General features: G+C 37.4%; 3 protein-coding genes and 1 long non-coding RNA gene across 4 annotated transcripts; 2 read left to right on the top strand and 2 right to left on the bottom strand.

Annotated features, from left to right (window-relative positions):
- Positions 1-7443: 7443 nt before the first annotated feature.
- Positions 7444-9611, top strand: LOC113668260 (uncharacterized). The gene is made up of 2 exons (XR_003445981.2): positions 7444-7586; positions 8862-9611. It is a non-coding gene; the product is annotated as an uncharacterized LOC113668260 (long non-coding RNA).
- A 1415-nt stretch (positions 9612-11026) lies between these two features.
- On the bottom strand, positions 11027-13771 carry LOC113668318 (G protein-coupled receptor 161B). Its single transcript, XM_027184205.2, has one exon. It carries the CDS (start codon positions 12385-12387, stop codon positions 11371-11373), a length of 1017 nt encoding a protein of 338 aa, XP_027040006.2. The 5' UTR covers positions 12388-13771; the 3' UTR covers positions 11027-11370.
- A 378-nt stretch (positions 13772-14149) lies between these two features.
- Positions 14150-15355, bottom strand: LOC113668321 (G protein-coupled receptor 161-like; the record flags this gene model as incomplete). The annotated part of the gene is made up of 1 exon (XM_027184209.2): positions 14150-15355. A coding segment is annotated over one exon (1071 nt), but the record flags the coding sequence as incomplete, so codon positions are not given.
- Positions 15356-16942: 1587 nt separating this feature from the next.
- On the top strand, positions 16943-19291 carry LOC113668278 (piggyBac transposable element-derived protein 4). Its single transcript, XM_027184163.2, is given in 1 exon segment — positions 16943-19291. A coding segment is annotated over 1 exon segment (1821 nt). The 5' UTR covers positions 16943-17091; the 3' UTR covers positions 18913-19291.
- Positions 19292-20359: the final 1068 nt, after the last annotated feature.

Here is a 20359-nt window from a genome sequence, read left to right as displayed (position 1 = left end):
TACATGCATCGTAACATGATGAAATGTCTCTGTACGAGCCGTGATCACCCACACGTGATGAAAGATTTTGGACATTCAAGCAGTTTGATAAAATATCAAAATTTACATCTTCTTATGAAAGAATTTCCTGGCTTTTCGTGTTTTGACTGTTTAAGGACTTTTTTCTTCTTATAGAGACAAAAATTCTCGACTCATGTTATGATTTCGTTGAAAAAAATGTCTCATTAGCGTACATTCAGGATAAACTGAAGCAATTTTAGAGGAATTAAAACAAATTAGTATTGTTTACAACCTACATAGCTTGATGACGTCCGAAAAATTTTTTTTTCTGACGCGAAGTCCAACCGCATTGATCGTACCTTTGGGTTAAGTTTGTTAACTTGCTGTAAATGACGTGATTCGAATAATCTTTCACGAACGAAAATACTTCAAGTGAACTCTTGATACGTAATCCAAGTTATCAGGGCCGTTGATTGAAATCGTAACGTAAAACAGCTAAAAAAAATTGGTGGCCACCTCTTGACCCTTTAAAATTTCCTTTCTAGATATGCAACACAGCTAAGAGGAATTTTTTTGAAAATCTGTCAGTGCATAACAGCCAAATAGGGAGACACAGAAGACATTTATCTATCAGTGAGGTAATGACACGAAATGCCAGTAATATTAAAGCTTAATGCCTCAAAACATGCGCCGATTTCTAGTTACTCAATATGATTTGTCGATGAAACCTACCACCTTGATCGATAGCATTAGCGCGATTGGTCGATGTGCAAAGAGAACTGGAATTTTACTTCAAATCGATATTATTACCGGTAAATTGTCGTCAATAATGGACGAAATCTCATTGTAGTTAAATTTGTTGAAGGTCGAAATTGAGTAGTGAGCGTCGGTGTAAATCTATTTAGATTTTGAACATTAATCCTCCGTTACATGCCGAGATAGCTCAGTTGGGAGAGCGTCAGACTGAAGATCTGAAGGTCCCTGGTTCAAATCCGGAGTACTGTAATATGTTCTGAATTATCCCGGGTCTCGGCATTTTTCCCCTTTTTTTTTTTAGTTCATATGTATTTCCCATCTTCAGCAAAATTACTTTTTACTCGTTTATAATCTAATCAGTTGATTTTCAAAACCCCATGCATAAAAATTCCCTGACTGTTGAGTCTTCTCGATTCATTGACTTATTAAGCAGATTGCATTGCCATGTACAGATTTACCACCATAAATAATGGAAGATCGCTTCCCTGAGATGAGAGATAGTGATTCCTGAAAATAATTTTGAACACCCAACTCGGAAATCGGATGAAATAGCAGTTTAACTCGGCTATCCCCAAAACTCGTGATTTGTCTATGGTAAGCATATCATTGCTCAACTTCGCTAAGTAATTGGTTTGAAATAACTTCAAGACATAATTAAAATGATGATTACAATTTTTATGGGGCAAATTCCATGGAAGAATCATCGAATGCGCTTGAAAATATAAAAAATAAAACAAGCTTGATGTTCTTTGAGGGTATTAATGAAATTAACTGTTAGCCGTAAAAGGGCCAAAGAATTTGATCGTTAGGCGTAAAAATTTACAAATTTTAACCATAATTTGTAAACAAAGTTTCGTCTCAAGTTCTCCTATTTCCACAACAATAATATGAGTTCATTTCTAATTGAACAATAATTTTTCATTCAGTAACAACAGGATTTGGAAAGTTGTAAGAACGCTATGATCATCGGACAGAGAAAGATGATTTAAATAACTTATTTATTTGTCACGGATGTAAGAATAAAATTAATTCCTTGGGAGTACATCAGGTTTTTCAGGTTTTAATCCCACGCCCTGATGTTCATCTCACTGCTGATAATCGCGAAGGATCGTTAGCGATCGTGGGCGGTTTTCTACAAAGATCGTACGATGATCGAACGTGAACATTCGTAGGCACGACGAAAGTATACCGAAAAGTAGGGAAAAAAGTTATTAAGAGGCTGTCTCTCTTATTTCCACCCGGTCAATTTTGCGTCAAAAATAATTTCGCCTGAAACTCTGTCAGCAGAAAGACTTTACCTAGAAAAGAACTAAATTAGATTTGGTTTGATTCGAAATAATTTTCTGACTGCATTAGGGGCCATAATTATTTCCCAGTCCGTAGGGACCGTCGCAACGTCTCGAAAATTGAAAAATAGGCATATTTTGTAACATTGTAAAATATTTGATTCGCATAGTTAAGCCACAAAATTTATATCAGATTGCTTAAAAACCTTTCTAGTTTGCCAAGAAAGTTAGAGTTTGCCCTCTCGATATATTTGAAAAGGCGAATTTTAGCATATTCTGACCACTAGAAATCGCCATCGGCCGATGGCCGTAAATAACCTTGATTTAGACGTTAAGTTTTGGGATTTGGGACCTAGTTGACGACTCTATCCTACACAGCCGTTAAGTTTAGACCTTTATAGGCAAAAATATGCAAAAACCCCTGTACGTTTTCGATTTTTCAAAAGTTATGACCGTTTGAATCAGCACATGTACGAGCATTCGCGATTTTTTCGCCTACACCAAAATCGAACCACTGGAGCAGATCTCGTCATAAATACAGCTTACCCGCTTTGCAGCCCGACTTCATGGCTCACTTTAGAATTTTTCTAATAACCAAATCGGTGAAATCCATGATAACTTTAACAAATAGCTAGGTATTGCCTTCGAAAAGTAGGCGGCATCCATCGTGATTTGTGGTATCAAAACAAATGTCGGAATTGGCCACATTTCGCGGTGAATCACCCATTTAACATCGCTGCAGAGCTGAATTTTTTCCAAAATCAGAATATAATCTCTCCATGTCTGGAAGCTGAGGGTGAAATGAAGGTTTTAGGCTTCTGAAGTTAAGAAATAATCGCTTAAATTTAGATCCAGTTCGATGTTATACTGTTCTCACAAAGGTCTGCACAAAAGAGAAGACCGCTGATAGCTTGTGCCGTACGTTGTGCCGTATGGTTTTGTTTTGTATCCCAATGTAATATTTGGGGAGGAAAAATTTTGGATGAAAAGAATAAATGCTTTTATCTGGAGTTTGATATAATATAATTAATAAATCAACTTCAAATATCCTGAGCTTGCTTTTCTCGGTTCCGCGTCGATTGTGTCCACAGAAAAGCAACATGTCAATAGCCGGAGAAATCGGCTACCAACGTGTTAAAAACTTGACACATGCTTCGTATGAACAGATGTTATAAGTGTTGCTTTTGGTAAATTTTCAATCGATTTCAGCAAAACATTTCACTGACTACTAGATATTATAATATATTACACTATAACAACGCCGTCAGAACTTGATATCGGAAGTAAAGGTAGTTTGTATCTGTAGAGCATATTCTACACTTTCAGCCACCGTATAAGACATTGTTTACATAAGTCTACTGAGAAACACATTAACAATTACTAATCACGTCCGACAGTTTGTCTATGAGGATATGTTTTTTGTCTCTCAATTTTACAGGGATCTCAAAATGACTACAGATGGCTCTCAACAAAACCACATTGAATTTCTGAAGTGTGTTACTGTGGTAACGTTCTCAGAGGTCCAACGTATCGTAGCAGATTGGATGTGAGACTTTGATCTCTTTGTTAACTTTGTCAACCAGATCTTGTCACTCGGAATTTTCCTGGACGCATTGGATATCTTCCTCCTCATCCAGCGATATCCCGATCACACCCTGATCTTTTCGCTGCATTGCTGCTAGCCGGGAGAAAAAGCTCTGAACTTGGCTCTTTGTCAGCCACTGTTCTCTAGTGAACAAACGTGCATTTGATTCATTTTTCGCATTTCGCATGTCCATTGCAACTTGGGCGGGGTCTGTCTTTCGCCCAGTTCTTTCTCCAAATGTAAACCGTGCCGTTAGGTATTCTTTTATTTCTCTGAAAATCTAATGCTGCCCCTTGGTTTGCTTACGGCCCATCCTGTTCGTAGAGACGAGTGGGGCGAAGTATCCACGGGTGAGGTTAGTGGTGTACTGGAATCTAACGAACAGCTCGAACACTCGATACCAGCGGTATCTATCGACGAGAACTTAAGGGCCCAGTCCCTTTTGATTGCATTATACTGGCTTAACCTGCTGACTGTATGCTTTCTAACGTCCAGGTGCAGCTCCAGCTGCGAAAAGGTTTCAAACACTTCAACACATCCAAACACAGAGCATTCAAACAATGGCGTTGTACTCTCTGTTTCCTTGCTGCCCTTTGAACGACGCTTGACCACATGCTTTTCAGGAGGATCATAAACCCTTGAGACTCTATGGTTTGAAGGGACGTTTGACCTTGGTGCTTGATATAAATTACGTCATATGGAATGTACTTCCCTTTACCGATGCCATAACATTTCCAAACTCTCAGACCGATATCTCCATATTCGAAGTTGTGGAAGCTACTAAAATGCTCAATCTTATTCATACAGAGAGTGTTCTTTGATTCGTCTACTATGCTTACTGCAGCTGTTGTTCCCTTCACTGGGTGTTTCGTCAATGCGTATCCTCTGTCCAATGAAAGCTTTAACAACCTCGCTGAAGACTCGCTACAGACTGAAGCCTCTCTGGTTTCGCAAAAGCACTTGCATGCCATACTACACTTTCAGGCCTTCCAAAAAAAAAAGGGTCAGCGGGTTTACCCGCAATGGTTAATGCGGACCTCTGTTATGCGCGATATTGCAATCGTTCAGATTTAAATTCCAAAACCCCAAACTTCGACACATAGACTTACAAGTGGAGTTCTATGACTGATTCTTGAAGAGAATGCAGCTGCAATCCAAAGTTTCAACGGGACATTAAGCAGGAAACATGGCTTTAGTTTTCGAGTTTAGTTCGCAACAACGAGTCAAATAAGAGTATCGATAGATGCCGACCGCTGAATTTTGGAGGTATTTGCTAGAGTTGTCATAAATTTCACCAGTTTGGGGAGCGAGGAATATCTGAAATTTCACATTAACCTATGATTTCTCCGGCTATTGACATGTTGCTTTTCTGTGGACACAATCGACGCGGAACCGAGAAAAGCAAGCTCAGGATATTTGAAGTTGATTTATTAATTATATTATATCAAACTCCAGATAAAAGCATTTATTCTTTTCATCCAAAATTTTTCCTCCCCAAATATTACATTGGGATACAAAACAAAACCATACGGCACAACGTACGGCACAAGCTATCAGCGGTCTTCTCTTTTGTGCGGACCTTTGTGAGAACAGTATAACATCGAACTGGATCTAAATTTAAGCGATTATTTCTTAACTTCAGAAGCCTAAAACCTTCATTTCGCCCTCAGCTTCCAGACATGGAGAGATTATATTCTGATTTTGGAAAAAATTCAGCTCTGCAGCGATGTTAAATGGGTGATTCACCGCGAAATGTGGCCAATTCCGACATTTGTTTTGATACCACGAATCACGATGGATGCCGCCTACTTTTCGAAGGCAATACCTAGCTATTTGTTAAAGTTATCATGGATTTCACCGATTTGGTTATTAGAAAAATTCTAAAGTGAGCCATGAAGCCGGGCTGCAAAGCGGGTAAGCTGTATTTATGACGAAATCTGCTCCAGTGGTTCGATTTTGGTGTAGGCGAAAAAATCGCGAATGCTCGTACATGTGCTGATTCAAACGGTCATAACTTTTGAAAAATCGAAAACGTACAGGGGTTTTTGCATATTTTTGCCTATAAAGGTCTAAACTTAACGGCTGTGTAGGATAGAGTCGTCAACTAGGCCCCAAATCCCAAAACTTAACGTCTAAATCAAGGTTATTTACGGCCATCGGCCGATGGCGATTTCTAGTGGTCAGAATATGCTAAAATTCGCCTTTTCAAATATATCGAGAGGGCAAACTCTAACTTTCTTGGCAAACTAGAAAGGTTTTTAAGCAATCTGATATAAATTTTGTGGCTTAACTATGCGAATCAAATATTTTACAATGTTACAAAATATGCCTATTTTTCAATTTTCGAGACGTTGCGACGGTCCCTACGGACTGGGAAATAATTATGGCCCCTAATGCAGACAGAAAATTATTTCGAATCAAACCAAATCTAATTTAGTTCTTTTCTAGGTAAAGTCTTTCTGCTGACAGAGTTTCAGGCGAAATTATTTTTGACGCAAAATTGACCGGGTGGAAATAAGAGAGACAGCCTCTTAAGCAATCAAGGAAGTCTTGGGACGAAAACATTTTCTTATTGCCATATTTTTATGAAGAAAACTCACCTGAATTTCTCAGAAACAGATTGCAGCATTGTTTTAGACTCCTCCGAATCCGAAATACATGCTATAAATAACAATTTAATTATAAAAGTCTGCTAAAACGTGCTCAAAGTTTCTTAATTAAAGAACGATTATCTCCGATGTGGAAGTTGTGGATGTGAATCGCGTTAACAACATTTACGGTGTTTAAATCTCGCTACTGAATTGTTAAAATAAGACGAAGAGTTGTCCGATCAGCAGCACCCCGCTATGAAATATCCCTAAAAATATAACAAACCGACAGAGACGCGCGTACATTTATCAGTCGATCAAGAGCATGCTTCAGTTCAAACTTCAGTTTAAAATTTAAAATTTCGTCAACTATTCTTTTCATTGTGGAGGAAAATCCATGTAAATTCTATTAAGAAACTATAAGCTGCTTTATTCGTTTAATTATCGGTTCCAAATCTCTTTGTTCTCAGTTCGATTAGTTAATCGATTGACCTGGCTTTTAATGATAGGCCATCTGTTAGCTTCCTTTCAGAAATAAATAAATAACACATTTTCATTTTCAATGGTCCGCTTTGAATATGTATTCCCATCGAGCCAGCAGTTAACGACATTTCCTTGAGAGCATGGATCAATATCAGCATATTACTGACACCATCATAGCGGAAAAAAAATGAAATATTCATGCGTGCGGGTCGAACTTGATTAAATTCCAATTTATGAAAAGTGAATTCTTACTAAAACATCTTGTATACATGTATAATTTCACCATTAGCTTTGTTCACACGATGCCTAAGCTGACAATTATAATCATTCAATAAACTGGCAAACAATCATTGTTTGCTATATTTCATTTTTTTTTTGTTGTTGTTTCTAAGCAAAATCGTTCTGTCTAATTGAGGCTGCAATCTGAGTTCGTTTCGATTGTACGAAAGAATTCATCCAAAAAAAATAAAAGCCAAATTTCATATAATTTTATGAATGTTATCATATTTAAGTATATTTGTCATATATGGTAGACGTGAAGGCAGCAAGTTTCTGCACTTCATACAGTATTGAGAATTCAAACAAATAAAGTGAAAAGTTTGACATGTGTGCCATTGACACATGGCTGAAGATAATCTAATTAATTCACTCACAGGGAGTGAAAAATTAAAAATCACTTCGTTATCACTGATCCACGTGGAGCAGCTATCATTGAACTGGCTTATCTTGAAATTTTTCTTATCTCAAGCCAAGTATATTTTAAAATGCGAGCGTTTTATTATTGTGATACTGTTCAACGCCAGTGCAAGGAGACCAGAAGCTTGTTCGTGAAAGCACCTGAGTGACTCATTCCTTCATCTTTGACATATTGATTTGTCATTAGCAAAGGTAAGTTCAAATAGGATTGAACATACACAAAATAAATTGTAGCATCAAGCATATATGACCAAAAACGGCTACTAAAATAAAGAAACTTTCAAACCTGAATCGAATAGTATCAACCACCGTAAGGTTCACGAATTATTTCTCATTCTAGATTGAAGCTAGTTCACCGACCTCTATGTAAATAGTTTTACCAATCCATTTTCTCTCAATACAGAATGACCAGATATCGTTTCTGGCACCATACGGGCGACGTACAAACACTTTTTGAACGGCCTAACAGTCCATTAATATTATATTTTTTGGTGTTACAACAATTAATCGTGATTTAGCAGGGATTTGAATTCAATATTCAATGAGCATAAAAACGGTTAACAAAATTTTCGTTGTTATTCGACCATTTTTCGATGACTAGAGGTAATGACTGATTGGGCATGGCGACCTTTTCAAGGGTTCAGCCTACGAAGTAATAAATTGAATATTTAGATGAGCTTCTTCGTTGTTTATCTGTTAATTCATTTGATTTCAAAGTTAAAGCAGTCACTGAGAGACCATAGGATTAAACAAGCGTATTATTCAAGTTTATTTTACAACTCCATGGCCAGCTCTAATTTGATCCGATATTGGTTTATCTCTCTTTTGTCATTTTACGATCTTAATTTTTTTTTTCTGTAATAATGTTCCCTTATTTGACAGAATTTTTCGAAAGTACAATGAGAAATGAACCTTAAAAGCCATTTTTTTTGCATATTTTGTACTGGAGCTGAAATAAAAGGAGATAGCAGCTTGCCTGATCAGTTCATGAGAGAATTCGAAAAAGTTTGATTAATTAATATTTGTCTCTACAATAAATATGGATTTGAAAAGATCCAAAAGCTCGCGGAAATTTGACTTTGAAATGATCATCACGAACGTACATGTAAGGAAAAGCAGTCAGCCTTATTTTCCGACCGTTGATTGTAAGAGTAAATTAAGGTTGTTCTAGGAATAATTAATTCAACCGTCAAAGATGAAAGATGGTGAATGAAGTGTTCAAATAGCTCCCCAACCATTCCCACCCCCCATGACAGAATAAATTGAATACATAATGATTATAATAAAAAAATATTATAATAGTAATTATTTTTACAATAATAGTAATAATAACTGTAAAAACGGATTCCCAAGCTGAGAGCCTGATTGAAACAGGCCGAAAATATTATAACCATTAAAACAACATCTGAATTATCAGCCTCAGTCACGTAATATCTTTACTTTCTTTTCTTATTATTCTTTCCTCAGATGCAACTTTCTTTCATCTTATCTACAATTTTTTTATTCGGGATCATAACCCTTTCATCCTCTAATAGAATCCCTTCTGGTTATCAACTATGCCGTGTTGCATGTGCGAACCATGCCAGGAACTGTCGCTTTATTGATGACTGTCCTTCGTCATGTGCTAAGGACGATTACCATTGCTCCCTGCAAGTGTGCTTAGATATGAGCTGCACTTCTAAGGGGAAAAGAGATCAAATTGAAACCACCGAAGTACAGATCTGATGAGCTGCTCAGATTACGAGAAAGACATCACATCACCAGGAAGTCGGATCATCTTGGGTATATCGCATTACGGAACAAGGAAAAATGTTTATTGCCTCCATCGTAAAAATGAATTATATTGATTCGTAATGATAACATGATAACACAGAATACTTCTGTAGGTAGTACGGTACTGATCATGATTAAAATTTAACCTTTTTTTCAAATGAACGAAGCCGACATTTTATTTAAAGGTCTTAAAGATTTTTTTGAGACCACATTGCAATGACAATTTTTCTATAGCTTACAATAACATCTTAGACCTTGCAATACGGTTGCTAATGACGTTTGAGGAGCTCTATAGTTATAAATGGCAGGATTTCAACCGAGAGCCAGCGTTTCTTTCATCGTAACAGCTTTACAACGAATTTTTTTTGTTTCAAGATGTTCTCCTGACATGTACTCTCAATCACAAGGAAATAGTTTAACAAATTAAAGTGTGACTACCAGCAACTATGTCTCAATAGCGTTGGTTTTTGGGTACAGAAGGAAGACTTGCGGGATTTGTTTTGAAAAGTTCATTCGGATACACCAGCTTCATAGAACAATTCTTGCAGGCTCTCTTCCTTATTTTTCGGTGCCAGACCCTCACCGCCTAAGGCGCCAACGGTTTTGCTCGTTTGCTGTTACTACAAGCTAAAGCGAATCATCTGAAAAATAATAAAAATTCTTGAAAAAAAAGTAAAAGAAAACAATAGTCAGCCAGTAGCTGATGCGAAGATAGAAAACGTGTCTTTATGAATCACAGAGCCAATTGCACAACTAGGCGTGCATTCAAATGAGACTAAAACCGGCAAAAAAATCAGAGCTAGTCAGGCAGGTCACCAACAAATTGACTCCCCCAAAATATCGCCGATTTGATAACATACCCAATCCCAGCAGCTGAACACTAACGTAAAAAAAAAAAAAAGAAAAAGCGGCCCTGCTGGTCAATAAGACCATTCGATTCGGTCAACCAACAAATGATTGACTCGTGGTTTGTTGTTATGTCGTTTAACGGATTATTTCATCATAACATGAAAAGCCTCTGACACAGGAACAAAAAGACCATGTAGGCCAACATTTATCTGGAATGTAATCTGAGACATAACGATGGGAAGAGATGCCATTTACTTAATCCTCTGAGAAGGAAAGTGAGTCAAACATTTTTGCTGCTGATACAAAGCAGCTCAAAAGGTGATAGTTTCGCGAATGAATAACCCAAAATTTTGGCCATTTTTGCGCAAAAAAAAGAAACAAATTACATCCGCCTGTTATTTTTTGGTTACAATCCAGTTGGCGTTTAGTGGGCTCCTTGATCGTATCATGTCACTTCAAAATAGAGAGACATGGTCTAACATAAGAGAGATTAAATTTACATCGGTTTTACCGAATTTAAGATTTGTATTGCGCAATACTGAAAAATAAAAGTCTCTTTTTTTCCCTCATGATTTCGTTAAGTGGCTCTTGGTTAGTGTCACGTATTTCAAATTCGAAGTGACTTAAAAGATTTAAAATTATATGTGTTTTCTCGAATTCGAAGTGAGCATATGCTCATTTTGTGAAGCCAAAACAAATACGACACTCACAATGCTCACCCACGACAGCTAAATGGTATCAACAGAGCATTTAATGCGAAAAACAATTGAAGCATGTCTTTAGCCAAACAACAGATGGCTCTAAAATAATTGCAAGAACAAAATTTTAAAATCGTTAAAAAAAATTATCCCTTTTATTTGGGCCATCATCAATTTTGTTGTGAACCGAGGTGTAATGGAGAAATCCTGATGTATGCAAATTTGAGCAAGGATTGAAAGAAGCCTTGCTTTATTTACCTAATAATCAATTTCAAACAAGAAATCCTGTCAAGTTAATGACATTTGTTCTTTTCTTTTTTTTTTTTTTTTTTTTAAATATATTCAACACAAATACACACACTCTACATTTTATCACTTTTGGTGTACTGTTTTGAAGTTTTTCGTGACCTGCTGGGAGTGCTTTCTTTGTTTCAATGGTGATTAAATGTGATTTCATAGCCATATGAATATCACAGCTTCACTTCAAGGCTGCCTCTTCACCTCGAACTATGTTGATATGTTTGCTTTTAGAGGAAAATTTGAGGAGTCACTATACTGAAATTTTTTGGTTGATATTCGCAGTGATTCCGAATGTCCTGCTTTCACTAATTATATTTGAATAATTCTATGTAATTATTTAATTCTTAGTGTTAGTGTTACTTCTTGCTCTCAGCAAAAGCAACTACTGGTTGACTTACATGAACTGTCCGATTTGTAGTACATGACGAAAACAAGCTAGCCAGTTCTCTCCTAAAAACTGGATTCCTTATTCCATACACCATTGGGTTGCACATACTGTTCGCGTAACCTAACAACAGTGTACCCACGTCTACCGCTCTTGGAAGTGGGTTGAAATAGTAAACGTCCAAAAACATGGTCATTACAAATGGTGCCCAACAAGCCATGAAACAGGCAACAACAATTAATAAAGTATTGGTGAGCTTAATTTCATCTTGCGACATCTGGAAGACCGTTTTATTTCTTTCACGACGCCAAATGCATACGGCCGCATGTTCTCTTTCCGTGCCTAATTCTTCGTTTTTACGAATGTTACCTCTTTGTTGATTTACCCGCCGCGCAGCCTCCCTCGTAAACTTTAAGATATTATAGTAAGAGAGAGACATCGCGATAAGTGGACCACAAAAACATATGACCATCATGAAATACATGTAAAAAACATTAGAGGGCCAAGATACAAAACAGTAAGATTTCCCGGGAATATAACGATATCCCGCCCAGCCAAACAACGGTGGGACGGATAACAACACAGATAGTAACCACACGACTGCGGCAAACAAAGCCGACTTCTTCATTGTGAACGTGATGGAGTATGTCTTCCACTGCACTACGTAAAAGTATCTGTTAATGGCTATCATAGCAAGCGACATCACTGATGAAACAAACGAAAGCATCGTGATGAATCCAAAGAAAACGCAGGCAGTATTTCCAAAAATCCAACGTTCTTTGATGATAGTGACCACAGTTATAGGCATGTTTAACGTGGACACGAGTAAATCAGCAAATGCCAGGTTGAGAAGAAAACCATTGGAGATGGTGCGAAGATGCTTCTTTCGAGTGAACACAAAAAATAAAGTAGCATTTCCTAAAGAGGAAACTCCACAGATAAAACTGAGAACTATGGCCTCGATGATCGTGCTCACCTTTTGAGTCATTTTTCGTTCATTAAACTCAAATTGTTAGTGTTTAAAGATAAATCTTCTTTATGCAAGTCGCCAGCTGACGTAAATTAAGGCAATATGAAAATGAGCGCCAAATAAAATTAATGATGGTTTGCTCAGGTTGATTCTTAAATTTGATTCGTAATTCATTACATTGTTCCTTCTGTATCGTTCAACCTGTTATCCAGTAAAAAGTAAAATTTTCGAATGGTTTTGTAAGGTAGAATAGCCATCTCTCACAATAGGATATTTCAGCATCTTCCATTAAGGCAGTTAAATATTGACGTGGCAGTGTCTTCGGGCGGTGAATGATTGAAATATGTCAGAATGCACACTCAGTGTGTTGATTCACGATTATGATACCGAGCGAAGTTTCCGCCCACCAAATAAAGACTTTCTAAAAATAATTGGTGAATATTATAATCGTTTCAGGTCTAGCTTTGCAGTCTCCAGATGCAAAACCATATCTTATGAGTCGTTTATAAAAGATTAACGATCCCCTTTGAATACATATACGTCACATGATAATTGGATTTATGTGAAATTCAAACACTTCAACTGGGCCAATTGTTTCCGACGTTTTTGCGAGTAATTTCCGAACTCCATTAATTCGAAAATCCGGCTTTGTCTTACATCATGTAGGTTTCTATCAGAAAATGAATAACCTTACAAAACACACTGATTCAAAATTTTTGGAAGAAAATAAGAAATAAAATGGATGGCGAATCGACTAAAAAATTTATTCCACATTCCGGATTGCGCCTTCATTTTGAGATTTAGATAGAAGATCACATGATCTTCAGTCTTTGGACAGCGTATATTGTTCAGGTTGTGTCCTTTAAAAATTTGGCCGAGTTTTCCAGATCTATGCCTTTAGAGAAAGTTTAAACTTTTCCTGAATTTTTGCCCTTTTGGCATCCTATTTAGTTTGCAATGCTGTGGGGTTATATTTTCTATAAAAACCAGCAAAGTTAGAAAACTTCGAGTACAATCTAAACACTGTAACGAGCGAAAAAAGAACAAATATGCACACGCACACTCTTCTAGAGTAAAAAAGTTTACAATACGGAGTTTTCTACATTAACTTAATTCCATAACTTCATCTAAACACACGGGGGTACTGGGTGCATTCAAGAAAATTATGCAAACCCGAGACGTGGACAACTTTGCATAATGTTGGTGGCAAGCTGGCAAGCTGCCGGTGTGTTCAGTCATTTTCTCTCTCCGTGGTCCATTTGGGGGCCAAAATAAACCCCTCTGATCAAGGATCTAAAAGGTCTCGATTATAGTAACCCATAGTCCATCCGTCAATGTTCGATAATTCTTTTTCACTACGTAAACGAAACATGGCAGACTCCATTATCTCATGCTTGCTGAGCATGTGCTCCTCGGAATTATTATATTGAATAACTTCAATTAGTTAATGATTTTGTTAAATTACTCCGATCCAAAAGAAATATTTTTGCGACTGAATTGGATCTCATCTACATAAAACTACTTGACTAAAATTTTAAAAAAGTCAGAGCCCTTTCGCTCTGAAGAAGGGCTAACGCTCGAAACGTCAGCTTTTAAACACTTCACGGTGGTCTATTTACACTATCTCCTCGATCGTACTGTGGGCGCGAACTCAGTTCTTTTATTACAATCAATAATTGCCAGACGGATCTCAGATCTGCCGTAGCCTAATTTGCATAAAGTTTTTCGGAGGGCAAAGCTCGTCATGAGGCTCCTCAACCGACGCAGCACCACAGATTCTTTAGAAACTTACCCCCTTTAAAATGAAACATTGTTTACTGCTAACCCTAAGCAATTCAGGCTTTCCATTTAGGATGGGTAAAATTTATCTGCTTCTTTCCTCCTTGAGTCCTTCCTTCGACGAGAAATTCAAATGTTAAGAAAGAGAAGATGAAGCAGTCTCTTTGGATGATGAGACGAGGTGTGGTAATTCAGACACTCCCATTTTCTTTGCAGTTCTGATCTTGGATGAAGCTCTCCTTTTAGATGGGTGAGGTACGTTCCCTACAGAAACTCTTTGAAGTCTTCGGCAGATCGTAAAGACTTGAATAAGTTCCCTTCGAAACGTTTGATTCCTTATCCCATACACAACAGGGTTGCACATGCTGTTGGCATAACCAAGCAACAGTGTGCTGATATCAATTGATCTTGGGATGCGTGATGATGGTAAGTAGACATCTATAAACATGGTGACAGCAAAAGGCGCCCAACAACCGACGAAACATGCAACAACGATCACTAAAGTATTGGTGATTTTGACTTCCTCTTGAGAAGTTCCTATACGTCTTCTGTTTTCCTCCATTTTTTGACTCGCATCCTCGATCACGTTGTTTTCCCTATGTCGATGCATCTGCTGCTTAGCTCGCCTGGTAAATTTTAGAATTTTGATATATGTTATACATATAACAGTTAGAGGGCCGAAGAAGCATATAATAAGCATAAAATACATATAGTAAACATCAGAAGGCCAGAATACGAAACAGAAAGATTTCCCAGAAATAAAATCATATTTTCCCCAGCCTAACAGTGGTGGAATGGATAATGACACAGATGTTATCCACACGCTTCCCACGAACAGGAGGGATTTTTTTGGCGTAAAATTAGATGAGTAGTTTTTCCATTGCACCACGTAATAATATCTATTGATAGCTATCATAGCCAGCGACATCACTGATGAAACAAACGAAAGCATCGTGATGAATCCGAAGAACACGCAGGCAGTATCTCCAAAAATCCAACTTTCGTTGATAATGGTGACCACAGTTATAGGCATGTTTAACATGGATACGAGCAAATCAGCAAATGCGAGATTGAGAAGAAAACCATTGGAGATGGTGCGAAGAGTTCTCTTCCTCAAGAGTATCACAAACAAAATGATATTTACAAAAACAGACGCTACACATATAACAACAAGAATGGTGGCCTCGATGCATGATTGCACTTGATTTAAGCGTCATTTTTGAACATTATAGCTATCAAAGTATGTCAGAGTAACACCGTTCAGACCGTTTGAGATGTTTGTTTCTGAACGTGTTTCATACGTGGATTTATATAGAGCTAATCAATATTTATGGGGTTTTTATCATGGTACTTGCCTCCTGCCAGACTCTATTATTCAATTAAACTTTCCATGGAGCAAAATGAGGCCTTGACAATAGTAATTCATTTGGCGAAAAATTATGTAAATATTTTTCACTTCTCCACTGGCGTAAGCATAAGGAATTATAAATTTTTTTCAATATCTTCCCATCGTAGAAATTTCGTTTTAGCTAAGAATAGAAATAAAAATGCAGCCAGACTCAAAAACTTGTCCGCTTTTATACTGTGCACTAATTACCACTTCGGTAAGGTATCTCTTTGTTACCCCGTTTTTCCTGAATACGTCTCTTAGAGTAGGCGATCGCCAACAAATAACGCCCTCATACTACATGTGTTTTAAACTCTTATTCTGAGCGAAAAAATGGCGAAGAAGCGTAAAAAGATCATTTGATATGTATACATTGCTGTAGACCAGCCACCTCAAATAGCCTTATATATCAACATTATTATCACCCTTGAATGAAAGTTAAAGCTGGAGGCAAACAGACAACAACATGGTAATGTAAATCTATCAAATTAAATACAGGAAGGCACTGATGAATAAACATCAGTGCCTGACAAAGACTCAGAATAACAAATAACCAATCAATGCATTGCTGGTGGCGAGTTTCATTTTTTTTCTCAGCTACATGCACTTATAAATACTCTCTCATTAAGTGGGAATATTACGTTCAGTTGTTCTCGAAAAAATGTCTCTTTATGAACCTGCTCTGTGAGGTGAGCTAGGTGTGGTTGTTACGCACCTCGATGGTTGTTACGCATCTATCACTTTAAAAGCCAAGCTATCATTTCATCACATTTTTACCTCCATAATTATGAATTATATATGAAATGATGACACTGAATGTGTTTTGCGACCTTTTGACATTAAACTTTTCAAATTCACAAATTGTCTCCAAATGCAGTAATCTTATAACTACATGCGCCGCTATTTTGAATATTGTTTAGCAACCTGGCCGCTTATAAATAAAGGGGTAAGTTTCTAAAGAAACTGTGGTGCTGCGTAGGTGGGAGAGTATAGCAGGTAATTTAGTGTGAACAATCGCTCTGACGAAGGGCTAACGCTCGAAACGTCAGCTTTTTTACTCTTTATGGTGGCTAATTTACGTTTTCAACCCAGTTGTTAACACTAAATTACTGGCCGCTTATACTTGACTTGATAAAGTTGTACTCCTTTTTATTCCCATCTCCTAGCGATCTTCTGAAACAACAATGAGAAATTTAACTTAAATAATGATATTTTTTCTACGATGATCATCCCAGCAGTAGTTTACATGACTAGAACCTCAACCGTCTTCGACCAGGGTACTAAATTGCTTCCAATTGGTACCTCAAAGCGCGATAAGTGGGTAATGTGTATATTCCTTAACGTACCAACTACGCATATATGCGTAGAAATATACGACGTGATTTTAACGCGCAATTGTGGTGAATTATTGGGGCTTGGGCACTGGTGTTTCATTTCAAATGACTTAACATAAGGTATAGTTTGAGGCAGGGAAAGAAATTGGCCGATTTGGCGAGTTGTATTAAAGAATTTGGAAATTTAAATTTCGAGTGTGTATTGTCTGTGGTTTTTTAAAAATGGCGGCGTGTGAAATATCTCCTGAAGCATTCTGTGCGACTAGAAGCGATGAAAACGATGTGGGAATCGAATTTATCGACGAAGACAATTTACCTTTGGCTTGTATCAGTGTTTTGGAGCATCCCGAGTCAGAAGAAGAGATTGACTCCGATGATTTGGCAAAATCTAGCGGGGATGAGTCAGAAGAACTGGAAAGTGAACAAGATGAAGACCCAGGGGAGGAAGAAGAAGTATCGGCATAGAGCGAAGAAATAACGAGAAGGGATGATATTGATTTCCGTGAACTCGTGGGATTGGCAGCAAATGTAAACATTAGATCTTTGACATCAAGCAAAGGGTTTTTTTATCTGTTCACTGCTCAGGTATGGGAGTTGTTAGTTGCTCAGACTAATCTGTATGCAAATCAGAAACGAGGAGCTGCAGAAAAGTCTGTGTGGTATCCAGTGTCTGTGGAAGAAATGAAAGGTTGGGTTGCCATTTATTTGTGTATAGGAATTATTAACAAGCCAAATATCCCTTCCTACTGGAGTACTGACCCCATGCTGTCCACCCCATTCTTTGGTGCCACTATGTCAAGAACAAGATTTCTTCAAATTCTGCGCTATCTTCACTTTGCTGATAATTCCCTGGTTCCCAGGCCTGATTCACCAGATTTTAACAAGTTGTACAAAATTCAGCCTCTGCTGGATATGATTATACCAAGGTTTAGGGCAGTTTACAGTCCTGAGAGGCAACTTGCTGTCAATGAGACCTTGATAAAATTCAAAGGGAAAGTTTATTTTAGGCAATTCATCCCCATTAAACCAGGAAGGTTTGGAATTAAGGCATTTACATTGGCTGGATCAACTAGTGGCTATGTTCTAGGGAGCAAGATATACACTGGAAAGGAAACCAATGAAGTCCAGAAAGATCTAGGAAAAAGGGCTGTTATGTCATTGATGGAACCTTTCCTTGACAAAGGCTACTATGTGTTTATGGATAATCATTACACTTCTGTTGGGTTATTTGAGGAATTAGAGGGAAGGAAAACTCTGGCTTGTGGCACTGTGAGGTCTAACAGGCTAGGCCTGCCCAAGGACATTTGTGATGTGAAGTCGAGCAAAGTTTAAAGTCTGAAAAGAGGAGAGTCCCTTTACAGACAGAAAGGTAATTTAACTTGCATGACATGGCGTGACAGAAAACCTGTCAGTTTCTTAGGCACTGTACCCACAAGTGAAGATGATTCTGGTGTTGTGGAAAGGTCAGTGAAGGTAAAAGGCCACTGGGTGAAGCAAAACTTTGCCTGGCCTGGTATGGTTAGCCTCTATAATACTTACATAGGAGGTTTTGATGTCTCTGATCAGAGAGTCAGCTCATATGCAAGGCTAATGAGAGGTGCTGTGTGGTATTATAAGATTTTTTTATATATCATAGAAGTGTGTGTTTCAAATGCATACATTTTGGAGAGAAAATCTCCATGTAGAACTGCTTTAGACTTCAGAAAGTCATTGATAGGTGACTTGATTGAAGGAAAGTCCTTCAGAAGGGACACTCAAATGCGGTCACCACCCAATTCTGAAATTAGATTTAATCAAGAACACTTTCACCACCTGGTAAGCAATGACAAAAGATCTACTTGCAAGGTTCACTTACAGTGTGTAGATACCTTTTATAGCTGTGCAGTGTGTGGAGTACGCATGTGCCTGGAGCCCTGTTTCCTCAGATATCACACATTGAGAGACTTCTATTTCAATGATGAAGATCGTGAAGGCCCCAGAAGTCTGAAAGAAGGAGGAGGGAGGCCTCGCACCAGCGGAAGAGGAAGAGTCCTCCAAAATTGAACATGCATGAACAAATGTGATAATTGAAAAGAAATAACAAAGGTAAAGTGATATATGAGACAATGAAAGTGACTTACTCTAAGACTTTCTCAAGATTAGATTTTGTTACTAATAGGATAATTCATGCCCTTACAATAATCTTAATGGGTCAAATTTGTGTGCAGAGAAGTGTTTTTAACCCTCAAAATGATATTTTCAATGTGTGAAGGTCATGTTTCTTTTTTAGAAAAAGCAATAGTTCTGAAATTTATTTGTTACAGGATTCTTTCAATTAGTCCTTCTTGAAACTTCCAATAATTACGCTAATTATGCATGTCGTGACGTCATCATATGATGTGTATCCCATAATAAGTTAAATAAATTGATAGAAAATTTTCCACTGGTTATGAAGATATATGGTCATATGGGGCTTTATTAAAAAGAAATTGATCTACAACTGATTTTGTAAACATCACTCGGGTTTCTCCAAAAAAAGTAACATACCCGTGGTATGTTAAGGGATATATAGTGCGAGTTTGAAGTAAGAATAAAATGGTTTTTGGAGCCGAATAGTATCCTTTAAAAGGGCGATCGACCAATCCAAGGTGTAGTGTATTAGATTTGTGAAAAAGCTGTAATTATGAAAAGTGTTAGTTTTCATTATGAGTGACTTGGGTTCACCGATATGATAAAGGAAAGTTTTGCCTCAGAGTCTCTTAGTCGACACCGCGTAGTTTGAGTATACTTGAATTAATGGAAAAAGGATAAGTAATAATTGGAAAAAAACACGCAAGATTCAAAAGATTTGTAGCTTACATAATCATTTCCATATGTTTAATTGTGGAATCAATAGTTCCTTTTTGAGGGGTTATTACCATTCTATTGAATAGTGTAGAGTGTAAGTGATTTTAAAGGAAGCAATTAGCGCCGAGGTGGTAAAAGGATGTCATATCGAAAAAAAAGTATTTGAACTGAACCATGAAGTTCAATGGGTGATTAGCTTGCTTTCATCTACAACGACGAAAAATAGGGTACAATTGATTGGAAAACAGTTAAAATCACCAAAAAAGATGTAAAGTTGATCATTAGAGAGTGTTGTTGTGAATTATTAGTAAAGGTTCAACCTCACACAAGAGAATGTCAACAGTTGATCTTCTCTTGCTTCACAGGGTTAGTCTATTACTCTGCAAATTCATTACACGACAAGACAAGCATCAATAGCGTTAACACACAGCAAACCTACACGTGTCGATAATTTAGGTATTCCAGGAAGCCAATACAATAGTTGGCCACTTTCAGTAGAGGTTAGTTAACAATTCTTCACCGAAGTAGTAGTGAATAGTGGTGGATATTTACCGTGCTACGAAGTGGCGAGATAAATACCACCTCTTTACCAGCACTGGGGTGAATAATTATTTTAGAGTTAAGGAATGGACAATGTCAAGCGTGCGTTTATCCAACTCGGGAT

Source organism: Pocillopora damicornis, chromosome 2, assembly GCF_964200805.1.
Source record: "Pocillopora damicornis chromosome 2, jaPocDami1.2, whole genome shotgun sequence".
NCBI lineage: Eukaryota > Metazoa > Cnidaria > Anthozoa > Scleractinia > Pocilloporidae > Pocillopora > Pocillopora damicornis.
This window is presented reverse-complemented; position numbering and strand designations above follow the sequence as displayed.

Bases quoted from the DNA above. Each gene is read 5' to 3' on its own strand.
- LOC113668318 (XM_027184205.2), bottom strand. From the start codon at position 12,387: ATGACTCAAAAGGTGAGCACGATCATCGAGGCCATAGTTCTCAGTTTT.